At 34.9% G+C, this 13,988-nt stretch overlaps 1 protein-coding gene across 1 annotated transcript; it reads left to right on the top strand.

Moving 5' to 3' along the window:
* The first annotated feature begins 1,025 nt into the window (after positions 1-1,025).
* On the top strand, positions 1,026-2,087 carry LOC140152037 (orexin receptor type 2-like). Its single transcript, XM_072174337.1, has one exon. The coding sequence runs from the start codon at positions 1,026-1,028 to the stop codon at positions 2,085-2,087; it is 1,062 nt and encodes a 353-aa protein (XP_072030438.1).
* Positions 2,088-13,988: the final 11,901 nt, after the last annotated feature.

Raw genomic sequence — 13,988 nt, 5'->3', positions numbered from 1 at the left:
CTTAAATGGCATGCTTTTGGATAAGAACAAAGAAAGGTAAATAAAATAATGGGTATGAATTGGAAGTATTTGACAGTGGATCTTTTATTACAAAATGGAGGTTTATGTATTGATCATGGCAAGGGTTGCCTGAAAAATGTTATATGTTTGTAGATGTACAATGTGTTCCAAAAGTTTCCTTACCATTTTAAAATGCTACATCTATTGTACACATTATAATTATTATGAGCAATATGAGTAGATTTTTGCAAAGAGGGAACTGTACAATTATTGTTGTGACATCTAATTCTAAGACCTGCTCAATATATATATAAAAACATTTTATCGCGTTTATTTAAGAAAAACATCTAGGCGTTACGTTGAACAAATTCCATTCACTGTTACAGGAGGTTCTGTGCGTTAATGCGATGGAGAAAATACATTTGCCATCAATACAACCTTGACTTGCTAAGAATTTAAAAGGGCACCTATCTCATCAAATCACTCTGATACCTCTTCAAAAAGGACAGAGATGTCATCGAAGCTGGAACAGATAACAATTACAGCGCTCATTTCTTGGTAGCAGATTGTCAGTTATTATAATATGGTCATACTATGGGTTAATTGACATTACGCTCAGTTTGAAAATTACATAAACAAGACCTTTCACGTGCTTTGGTGTATGATCATAAGAAATTGTGAATCTAATTCTATTGATTTTATTAACTTTGCTTGTCACACAATTTCATTTGTTAACTAATTAATTTAAACTGCTAAAGATAGTTTGATTTCGGACATGTTTGGTCAAAATGCCCCGTAGGCACAGATAATTGAATTGAATTTGACCTAAACTAGCAAGTTCAGCTAAGACACGGTCTTGATTGTTTCTTAATTTGATTAATTCCTAACAAGTTAAAAGTGACTGTGGCATACAATAAATAAATAACAAAAACTGTGTGCGACTAGTCTTCACCAGTTTCGTACCAGGATCGCAGTCATATACATGTGTAGGAGTTTGTATATGCTTTCTCCAGAGGAGCAATATCATGAATGCAACAAGCCATGTGGAGGGTTTACTCTTATTCTCGGATGACATCTTAAGTATTGTATTCAATGCTTTTTTATTTCTGGTTGGTATACCAGGCAACTGTCTCATCATTCGAGTATATGCCGTTAAGAAAAATAATTCCAGTGCGCGAATATTTATCATCGGTTTGGCAGTCAATGACCTGGTACTCTGTCTTATTCGACCTCTTCACGTCTTTGATAAACTTCCAATCGCGAATGACTTAGATGACTTCAGCTTGTTTTACTGTAAATTTCGAGATCAGTTTGAACTACTTTTTGTATTTACTTCAGTTTTGATAACGGCTTGTATCGCATTGGATAGATATTACGCAGTGTGTCGTCCATTCGATCGTGTTATTACTCCACAAAGGGCTACATATACCTTGATTATTTGTATCATTTTGTCTTTGTTGGTTCTCCTTCCGGATGTGTTTATTTATGGATTGGTACCTGTTTCTCCAAAACGTGACTCTGAAAAAACTTTCAGGTGCAAAAGAATTGCTCCTGATGGGCTTTACTACTTTCAACTCTCATTGTACTACGCGGCTGTCATTGGATCACAAACTGTTGCAACCGTACTCTGCATCAAAATCGTACTCGCGCTTCGCTTACAGCGATCTAAGGTTAGACCAGTCTTAAATTCAGCAAATATCGATGCAGCTGCCATACCGAATGATGCGTCGAGGGAAGGGAGAGGTCGCGAAGTTAGAGAAAAGGATGCTCACAGTAAAACAACAAGAATGTTACTGCTGACCACTGTATGGTTCATACTGTTATGGATACCAGTGTTAGCATTTTATCTTATTCCACAAGATATAACTGCCAAAAAACATTTCACAGATTCGCCAGGCTTATACGCCATTATTGGATTTGTAGGCGAAGATTCATTCCTTATAAATATCGTAATAAATCCCCTGATCTACAGCTTGGCGAATAAACGATTCAGAGATGATAGTAAAGATGTCATTAGAAAAATATTTTACTGTGAAAATATCGTAGAAAGAAGTGATACAACAGAAGTATATTCTCTTCGTACTTGATAAAAAGGATATTGATAGTGGCGTAGCGTCATAGGGGCACGGCGGCACGTTCCCCAGCCAATCGATTGCAAAATTTAGAAAATCCCATAGGAAAATTGCCAAAAAACGGCTTGTGCCATTAAGCAATATCATATTAAAATCATGGCTGCAATGCACAAATAAAACTAATAAATATAACGGGGCCATCCAAACATTGGAGAAGCAACAACACAATGTGAAATGCAAATTTGACTATTGATTGCTAAATATATCTTATTAAGCAAAGAAGCATCACTACATTTGCTTTAAATAATATGATCGGTTGGTAATTAAACTGCATTCTTTTAAAGGTCACATCCAAAAAAGTAAGTACCCTCCTTAATGAATGACCATTATTCTAAAACGGTTGATCATAAATAGTGGATTTTTTATTTCTGCGTATTTGTAATGATGTGTACATCAAATGAAAGCTGGAAAGTAACCCAAAATTTGAAAGTTGCAGCTTTCAGATATTGGTTTGTATTCAGTATTCTTTTACTATTATTATTACTTGTAATTATTATTCAGGGCAGGCCCGAATCAGCTAGCCACAGGTCCTACCTGTAGGTATATTCAACTTCAACTAACAAACTAAGAAAGTATCATACAATAAAACAACACATGTGGTGTGATCAAGCAAGACCAGTCGGATGAAGTTGGACATATTCAATTTTCAGTCTCTTATAGGACCGTAAACAACACCTGCAAAGCCACATCCTGAAACCCCATTGAATCGGCAAAACCAGTCCCAAAGACATGAGCAGCCACAGAGCCGGCCACATCTCAAAATCAACATTTCCGACTTCCGAATGATTTTTCTTGATCACATCACATATAGTGAGACAAGCAGCATGAGCACCACGCACATATATTTGTACTGTCTGAAGGGAAAGGAAAAAGGGGAAAGGAGAAAAGACAGAAAAGGAGAGGCGAAATAATTTGGAGAAAAAGAGATGAGAAACTTACAGGGCCAAGTCGGCTACATTGCTTTGTAATGTTACAACTCAGGTACGTCGTCGCATTTTAACATATATTCTATAGTCATTATGAAACCGTTACCTTTAAGGCCATAATTTACCTTCATTATGACCAAACTAGTCATTTGGCAAATTTTTTGCTCGCTGCGAGTGCAATTTGGTCAGGAAAGGTCATTATATTAGGTCGGTTATTTTCCCCTTCAAGAAGGGAGTCCCATATATCCTTGCCCCAGACGCCACTAAAGCCAGGGCCGGATTTAAGTGCCAGATCTAAAGGGGGGGATTAACGCCTGTGTGTGCGTATGATTTTGACGAAATTAATCTCATATTTGCTCATTTCAGCTATAAAGAAAGTCCGAATTGTTCCGATTCAACATTTCTCACGCGCTTCGCGAGCATTTGTATAACATCAGGGGGATTCATGTTGCCGTGGCCAGGGCTCACAAAAGGTAAATCTGGTCTTGAACAAACCCTGTAGCTTTTTTAGGATCGGGGCAACGCGGCATCTGGGGCCCCACTCCTGCGTATAACCTAATGCAACTCTCAATTCATACATGCTTTACTTGTTGTTTTCCGAGTCTGAAGTTTTATATGCAAACTTAAAAGTATTCAAAATTTTGCAAATGCGAGTTCGAGACCATGACACATGGTTGTTTGATGTATTATAGAATTAGCTTCATTATTAACTAAATGCAAACTATAGATGGCGCTATTTATCATAAATCATATTTCTTTATTTGTAAGGGTAGGTGATTAACACTGACATTAAAACAACTGGAATAGGTGAAACAAGCAACAAGGACATTTTATAAACATATTTTATCAAACAAAAAAAGGAATTATTTGTATTAAAAGCTTGAAAGAGTAATTTCCAGTAACAAAATAGCGCCACTCATTAATAGATACATTTTATTATCTGAAAAAGCTATAAAAATGCTATAAAAGTGAATAATTTTGTAAAAGAAGGGAAATTATAGTTGAGAATGACTCACAAGCATCTGTATACATTAGGATGATATCACCTTTTAGCTGTTTAAGCCTACAATTTGGTTGTGCATGATGTTTTGTTTGAAAAACTAATAAATGATCCCATCAAACAACCGTGGACAATTGATGAGGGCCCGAATGAAAAGCTTGCCATTTTAACGACTGTGTGTTATGGTTGAAAAAGTCATAGTGATTTCACCAAACTGGTATTTATACAGTGCCTGCACCTCCAGAAAAATAAATAACATAAAAATAAAACATTTCCATGGGCAAATTAAATTTTGATTCTGACACATTGCCCTTTCTCTTATTGAATAAGATTATAACACAATATGCAAAATGATTTGAGCACGGGCGAAGAACTTTAAAGGAACCAGAGTGAACAACATTTATTTTCATTATAGACTTTTTATAGTCTATATTTTTTTCATTTCAGCTTAATTTAGCAGTTGTCATGGTTGTGTGTAAATTACTATTACTATTAGATACGTTGTAATAAAACATGATTTTAAATATTTGTATATTAATTTTCTCTGAGGGCTTGCAGCAAAATTGATATTTTATTTTCCTTGGTATGGATTTGTGGCTAGTAGTCAGGTAATGATGAAGGCGATGATGATGATGATGATATGATGATGATGATGACGACGACGACGACGACGATGATGATGATAATGATGACGATGATGATGATGATGATGATGATGATGATGATGATGATGATGATGATGATAATTAATACACAAACGACAAAGGAACAAACATGCCTAGCATGAAATACTATCTTTAACAAGGAAAAATTTGACCTCTTATCTTCTCGCAAACTAAGATTATGCATATTTTATCTCTTCAATAAACATTGTAAAAGTCGATTTGGCCTTGGCACGTGGGCCTCATCCTCTATAACAGCAGGTTTACTTTCTTGTTGAATGGAGGCCTCGAGGTCACTGAACTGTGTATTTGGAGATGATGGCTCATAGCACACGTGTTAAGCAAAAACATACATGAGAAGTAAGCAGGTTACTGTGAGTGATACCATAGAAACGTGCTCTTTGTTTAAACATTACAAGTAACATGAGTGGCAAACATTAATGTTTCATATTGCTTGCAACCCGCTCCCCCAAAGCAATGTTGGAGCCAATACTAGACCAATTGTCCGTTCCTGTCTCAGTATCAAAACAACATTGACTGGGTGGGTGCAGGGGGGTTGAAAATTTATTACTAAATTAAATCCTTCATCACTGCCATCATCGTCACCATCACGACTCATCATCATCATCATCATCAACATCAACAACAACAACAACAACAACAACAACAACAACAACAACAACAACATCACCATCACCATCATCATCATCATCATCATCATCAACATCAACAACAACAACATCACCACCATCATCATCAACAACAACAACAACAACAACAAGAACAACACCATCATCATAATCATCATCATCATCATCATCTACACCATCATCATCATCACCATCATCATCATCATCATCATCATCATCATCATCATCATCATCATCATCATCATCATCATCGTCGTCGTCATCATCATCATTTACACTATAGCCACACAAATAGAAATCTTATATTAACTGCAAGTCATCAGAAAAACGAAATATTTAAAACAAATTATTGTTTTATTACTGCGCGCACAGTTTGCAACAACAACATCAACTGCCAGATTGTGCTCAATTGAAAAAAAATAGATTTTTAAAGTCTAATATGAAAAAAAAAATTTGTTTTAAAATAAGTATGATTTAAAATAGGCATGCGCCATGTAGGTTTTCTGCTATCAATATGAAAACATACTTGTTAGGGAAATGGTGTGTGTATCGTCCTTTTGATAAGTATGATATCATACTTAGTGCTTGGGGCAGGTTAGGGCACTTAACTCTATATGAAAGCTCACATACGCGTACATCCCCTACAGATATATGCACACTGAACGAATCCTCCCTGTTAGTATGATGATGATGATGATGATCATCATCATCATCTTCATCATCATCATCATCATCATCATCATCATCATCAGCTTCAGCATCATCAAGACCTAATAATTATATTTATTTCCTTATTAAACATATTTATAACTCGCGTATACCATTAGCCTTTTATATAAGGTCAGATCACCTACAAAAACATTTTAAAACTAATTAATAACATAAAACAATAAAATAAATTATCCTTTTGCTCATCTGAAATAATAATAAAAGTTTATTTTCATTATAAAAAATCTTACCCTAGACCTATCGAAGAAAAAAATAAAAATAAATAAATGCTGCTATCAGGAATTGAACCCGCGATCTCGTATTGACAGCGTCTGATTCTAACCACTAAGCTACCGAGGAAGACATGTAATTCAATTGAAACAATACACACGATAACAGTTATTGTTTATCGATCTTCCACGATTCACCACAGCCCCTATTGAGTGTGACGATCTGCCATGAAAACTGTATAAAGTCTTGATTGGTATACTCTTTATTCATACCCCGTGGATGACCGTGGAAGACCGCTTCAAATGGTTCAATATAATACATTTAGCTCAATATAATAATAGGAGACCGTGGTAAATTACAGTATTTATCATAAGGGCTATCTCAAATCTTTGTTTTAATTTCTTATTATGATAGAAGCCCGAGTTTCATACGTATGTATACGTATTTTGTAATCGTTTTCGTAACGTGTGTTGTGGTCTTGTGGTTTAGAACAGGTCTTTATATCGGTAGGGCCGTAGTTCGAATCTCGAAGAGAGTTTTGTGCATTTTTTTTTGTGTGTGTGGGTTTCTTGGTTTCTTACCCCTGAACAATTTATTCCAGGCAAAAGTACAAAATTACAGCAAGTTTTTCATTTTTTTTTCAAACCAGTAATTAGTATGAACTTTCGTCTACTGAAGATAGCAATATTAATGTGTTTAGTCAATGATGTCTTCTGCTATAAGTATGAACTTATACTTACTCGGGCATGTTGATAAGCCTTTTGATAAATATGAAACCATACTTAATATTAAGCTAGCTTAGTATGTGCAATCATCTGACTTCAGATATGCAAACTGTTAACAACATTTATTTTCATTATAGACTTTTTTATGGTCTATATTTTTTTCATTTCAGCTTAATTTAGCAGTTGTCATGGTTGTGTGTAAATTACTATTACTATTAGATACGTTGTAATAAAACATGATTTTAAATATTTGTATATTAATTTTCTCTGAGGGCTTGCAGCAAAATTGATATTTTATTTTCCTTGGTATGGATTTGTGGCTAGTAGTCAGGTAATGATGAAGGCGATGATGATGATGATGATATGATGATGATGATGACGACGACGACGACGACGATGATGATGATAATGATGACGATGATGATGATGATGATGATGATGATGATGATGATGATGATGATGATGATAATTAATACAAAACGACAAAGGAACAAACATGCCTAGCATGTAATTCTATTTTTAACCTGGAAAAATTTGACCTCTTATCTTCTCGCAAACTAAGATTATGCATATTTTATCTCTTCAATAAACATTGTAGAAGTCGATTTGGCCTTGGCACGTGGGCCTCATCCTCTATAACAGCAGGTTTACTTTCTTGTTGAATGGAGGCCTCGAGGTCACTGAACTGTGTATTTGGAGATGATGGCTCATAGCACACGTGTTAAGCAAAAACATACATGAGAAGTAAGCAGGTTACTGTGAGTGATACCATAGAAACGTGCTCTTTGTTTAAACATTACAAGTAACATGAGTGGCAAACATTAATGTTTCATATTGCTTGCAACCCCCCCCCCCTCCCCAAAGCAATGTTGGAGCCAATACTAGACCAATTGTCCGTTCCTGTCTCAGTATCAAAACAACATTGACTGGGTGGGTGCGGAGGGGGTTGAAAATTTATTACTAAATTAAATCCTTCATCACTGCCATCATCGTCACCATCACGACTCATCATCATCATCATCATCAACATCAACAACAACAACAACAACAACAACAACAACAACAACAACAACAACATCACCATCACCATCATCATCATCATCATCATCATCAACATCAACAACAACAACATCACCACCATCATCATCAACAACAACAACAACAACAAGAACAACACCATCATCATAATCATCATCATCATCATCATCTACACCATCATCATCATCACCATCATCATCATCATCATCATCATCATCATCATCATCATCATCATCATCATCATCATCATCGTCGTCGTCATCATCATCATTTACACTATAGCCACACAAATAGAAATCTTATATTAACTGCAAGTCATCAGAAAAACGAAATATTTAAAACAAATTATTGTTTTATTACTGCGCGCACAGTTTGCAACAACAACATCAACTGCCAGATTGTGCTCAATTGAAAAAAAATAGATTTTTAAAGTCTAATATGAAAAAAATTTTGTTTTAAAATAAGTATGATTTAAAATAGGCATGCGCCATGTAGGTTTTCTGCTATTAATATGAAAACATACTTGTTAGGGAAATGGTGTGTGTATCGTCCTATGATAAGTATGATATCATACTTAGTGCTTGGGGCAGGTTAGGGCACTTAACTCTATATGAAAGCTCACATACGCGTACATCCCCTACAGATATATGCACACTGAACGAATCCTCCCTGCTTAGTATGATGATGATGATGATGATCATCATCATCATCTTCATCATCATCATCATCATCATCATCATCATCATCATCAGCTTCAGCATCATCAAGACCTAATAATTATATTTATTTCCTTATTAAACATATTTATAACTCGCGTATACCATTAGCCTTTTATATAAGGTCAGATCACCTACAAAAACATTTTAAAACTAATTAATAACATAAAACAATAAAATAAATTATCCTTTTTGCTCATCTGAAATAATAATAAAAGTTTATTTTCATTATAAAAAAATCTTACCCTAGACCTATCGAAGAAAAAAATAAAAAATAAATAAATGCTGCTATCAGGAATTGAACCCGCGATCTCGTATTGACAGCGTCTGATTCTAACCACTAAGCTACCGAGGAAGACATGTAATTCAATTGAAACAATACACACGATAACAGTTATTGTTTATCGATCTTCCACGATTCACCACAGCCCCTATTGAGTGTGACGATCTGCCATGAAAACTGTATAAAGTCTTGATTGGTATACTCTTTATTCATACCCCGTGGATGACCGTGGAAGACCGCTTCAAATGGTTCAATATATACATTTAGCTCAATATAATAATAGGAGACCGTGGTAAATTACAGTATTTATCATAAGGGCTATCTCAAATCTTTGTTTTAATTTCTTATTATGATAGAAGCCTGAGTTTCATACGTATGTATACGTATTTTGTAATCGTTTTCGTAACGTGTGTTGTGGTCTTGTGGTTTAGAACAGGTCTTTATATCGGTAGGGCTGTAGTTCGAATCTCGAAGAGAGTTTTGTGCATTTTTTTGTGTGTGTGGGTTTCTTGGTTTCTTACCCCTGAACAATTTTTTCCAGGCAAAAGTAAAAAATTACAGCAAGTTTTTCATTTTTTTTTCAAACCAGTAATTAGTATGAACTTTCGTCTACTGAAGATAGCAATATTAATGTGTTTAGTCAATGATGTCTTCTGCTATAAGTATGAACTTATACTTACTCGGGCATGTTGATAAGCCTTTTGATAAATATGAAACCATACTTAATATTAAGCTAGCTTAGTATGTGCAATCATCTGACTTCAGATATGCAAACTGTTAACAACATTTATTTTCATTATAGACTTTTTATAGTCTATATTTTTTCATTTCAGCTTAATTTAGCAGTTGTCATGGTTGTGTGTAAATTACTATTACTATTAGATACGTTGTAATAAAACATGATTTTAAATATTTTATTTTCCTTGCAGCAAAATATATTTTATTTTCCTTGGTATGGATTTGTGGCTAGTAGTCAGGTAATGATGAAGGCGATGATGATGATGATGATATGATGATGATGATGACGACGACGACGACGACGATGATGATGATAATGATGACGATGATGATGATGATGATGATGATGATGATGATGATGATGATGATGATGATAATTAATACACAAACGACAAAAAGGAACAAACATGCCTAGCATGTAATTCTATTTTTAACCTGGAAAAATTTGACCTCTTATCTTCTCGCAAACTAAGATTATGCATATTTTATCTCTTCAATAAACATTGTAGAAGTCGATTTGGCCTTGGCACGTGGGCCTCATCCTCTATAACAGCAGGTTTACTTTCTTGTTGAATGGAGGCCTCGAGGTCACTGAACTGTGTATTTGGAGATGATGGCTCATAGCACACGTGTTAAGCAAAAACATACATGAGAAGTAAGCAGGTTACTGTGAGTGATACCATAGAAACGTGCTCTTTGTTTAAACATTACAAGTAACATGAGTGGCAAACATTAATGTTTCATATTGCTTGCAATCCCCCCCCCCTCCCCAAAGCAATGTTGGAGCCAATACTAGACCAATTGTCCGTTCCTGTCTCAGTATCAAAACAACATTGACTGGGTGGGTGCGGAGGGGGTTGAAAATTTATTACTAAATTAAATCCTTCATCACTGCCATCATCGTCACCATCACGACTCATCATCATCATCATCATCAACATCAACAACAACAACAACAACAACATCACAACAACAACAACAACAACAACATCACCATCACCATCATCATCATCATCATCATCATCAACATCAACAACAACAACATCACCACCATCATCATCAACAACAACAACAACAACAAGAACAACACCATCATCATAATCATCATCATCATCATCATCTACACCATCATCATCATCACCATCATCATCATCATCATCATCATCATCATCATCATCATCATCATCATCATCATCATCGTCGTCGTCATCATCATCATTTACACTATAGCCACACAAATAGAAATCTTATATTAACTGCAAGTCATCAGAAAAACGAAATATTTAAAACAAATTATTGTTTTATTACTGCGCGCACAGTTTGCAACAACAACATCAACTGCCAGATTGTGCTCAATTGAAAAAAAAATAGATTTTTTAAAGTCTAATATGAAAAAAAATTTTGTTTTAAAATAAGTATGATTTAAAATAGGCATGCGCCATGTAGGTTTTCTGCTATCAATATGAAAACATACTTGTTAGGGAAATGGTGTGTGTATCGTCCTTTTGATAAGTATGATATCATACTTAGTGCTTGGGGCAGGTTAGGGCACTTAACTCTATATGAAAGCTCACATACGCGTACATCCCCTACAGATATATGCACACTGAACGAATCCTCCTCTGCTTAGTATGATGATGATGATGATGATCATCATCATCATCTTCATCATCATCATCATCATCATCATCATCATCATCAGCTTCAGCATCATCAAGACCTAATAATTATATTTATTTCCTTATTAAACATATTTATAACTCGCGTATACCATTAGCCTTTTATATAAGGTCAGATCACCTACAAAAACATTTTAAAACTAATTAATAACATAAAACAATAAAATAAATTATCCTTTTTTTTCATCTGTAATAATAATAAAAGTTTATTTTCATTATAAAAAAATCTTACCCTAGACCTATCGAAGAAAAAAATAAAAAATAAATAAATGCTGCTATCAGGAATTGAACCCGCGATCTCGTATTGACAGCGTCTGATTCTAACCACTAAGCTACCGAGGAAGACATGTAATTCAATTGAAACAATACACACGATAACAGTTATTGTTTATCGATCTTCCACGATTCACCACAGCCCCTATTGAGTGTGACGATCTGCCATGAAAACTGTATAAAGTCTTGATTGGTATACTCTTTATTCATACCCCGTGGATGACCGTGGAAGACCGCTTCAAATGGTTCAATATATACATTTAGCTCAATATAATAATAGGAGACCGTGGTAAATTACAGTATTTATCATAAGGGCTATCTCAAATCTTTGTTTTAATTTCTTATTATGATAGAAGCCCGAGTTTCATACGTATGTATACGTATTTTGTAATCGTTTTCGTAACGTGTGTTGTGGTCTTGTGGTTTAGAACAGGTCTTTATATCGGTAGGGCCGTAGTTCGAATCTCGAAGAGAGTTTTGTGCATTTTTTTGTGTGTGTGGGTTTCTTGGTTTCTTACCCCTGAACAATTTATTCCAGGCAAAAGTAAAAATTACAGCAAGTTTTTCATTTTTTTTCAAACCAGTAATTAGTATGAACTTTCGTCTACTGAAGATAGCAATATTAATGTGTTTAGTCAATGATGTCTTCTGCTATAAGTATGAACTTATACTTACTCGGGCATGTTGATAAGCCTTTTGATAAATATGAAACCATACTTAATATTAAGCTAGCTTAGTATGTGCAATCATCTGACTTCAGATATGCAAACTGTTAACAACATTTATTTTCATTATAGACTTTTTTATAGTCTATATTTTTTTTTTTTTAGCTTAATTTAGCAGTTGTCATGGTTGTGTGTAAATTACTATTACTATTAGATACGTTGTAATAAAACATGATTTTAAATATTTGTATATTAATTTTCTCTGAGGGCTTGCAGCAAAATTGATATTTTATTTTCCTTGGTATGGATTTGTGGCTAGTAGTCAGGTAATGATGAAGGCGATGATGATGATGATGATATGATGATGATGATGACGACGACGACGACGACGATGACGATGATAATGATGACGATGATGATGATGATGATGATGATGATGATGATGATGATGATGATGATGATAATTAATACACAAACGACAAAGGAACAAACATGCCTAGCATGTAATTCTATTTTAACCTGGAAAATTTGACCTCTTATCTTCTCGCAAACTAAGATTATGCATATTTTATCTCTTCAATAAACATTGTAAAAGTCGATTTGGCCTTGGCACGTGGGCCTCATCCTCTATAACAGCAGGTTTACTTTCTTGTTGAATGGAGGCCTCGAGGTCACTGAACTGTGTATTTGGAGATGATGGCTCATAGCACACGTGTTAAGCAAAAACATACATGAGAAGTAAGCAGGTTACTGTGAGTGATACCATAGAAACGTGCTCTTTGTTTAAACATTACAAGTAACATGAGTGGCAAACATTAATGTTTCATATTGCTTGCAATCCCTCCCCCCTCCCCCAAAGCAATGTTGGAGCCAATACTAGACCAATTGTCCGTTCCTGTCTCAGTATCAAAACAACATTGACTGGGTGGGTGCGGGAGGGGGGTTGAAAATTTATTACTAAATTAAATCCTTCATCACTGCCATCATCGTCACCATCACGACTCATCATCATCATCATCATCAACATCAACAACAACAACAACAACAACAACAACAACATCACCATCACCATCACCATCATCATCATCATCATCATCATCAACATCAACAACAACAACATCACCACCATCATCATCAACAACAACAACAACAACAACAACAACAACAACACCATCATCATAATCATCATCATCATCATCATCTACACCATCATCATCATCACCATCATCATCATCATCATCATCATCATCATCATCATCATCATCATCATCATCGTCGTCGTCATCATCATCATTTACACTATAGCCACACAAATAGAAATCTTATATTAACTGCAAGTCATCAGAAAAACGAAATATTTAAAACAAATTATTGTTTTATTACTGCGCGCACAGTTTGCAACAACAACATCAACTGCCAGATTGTACTCAATTGAAAAAAAAAATAGATTTTTTAAAGTCTAATATGAAAAAAAATTTTGTTAGTGATAATGCTCCTTTTGATCTGCAATGACAGCCTCCAACGCCCCCGTTTCTCAGCAAAATGCAGATATTGGTATTAGT

The sequence above is a fragment of the Amphiura filiformis genome, chromosome 5 (assembly GCF_039555335.1).
Source record: "Amphiura filiformis chromosome 5, Afil_fr2py, whole genome shotgun sequence".
NCBI classification, from domain to species: domain Eukaryota; kingdom Metazoa; phylum Echinodermata; class Ophiuroidea; order Amphilepidida; family Amphiuridae; genus Amphiura; species Amphiura filiformis.
Note: the sequence above shows the minus strand (reverse complement) of the source record. Positions and strands in the feature narration are given on the sequence as shown.

What these genes read in the sequence shown, in the direction of transcription:
- LOC140152037 (XM_072174337.1), top strand. Translation starts at nt 1,026, where the DNA reads ATGAATGCAACAAGCCATGTGGAGGGTTTACTCTTATTCTCGGATGAC.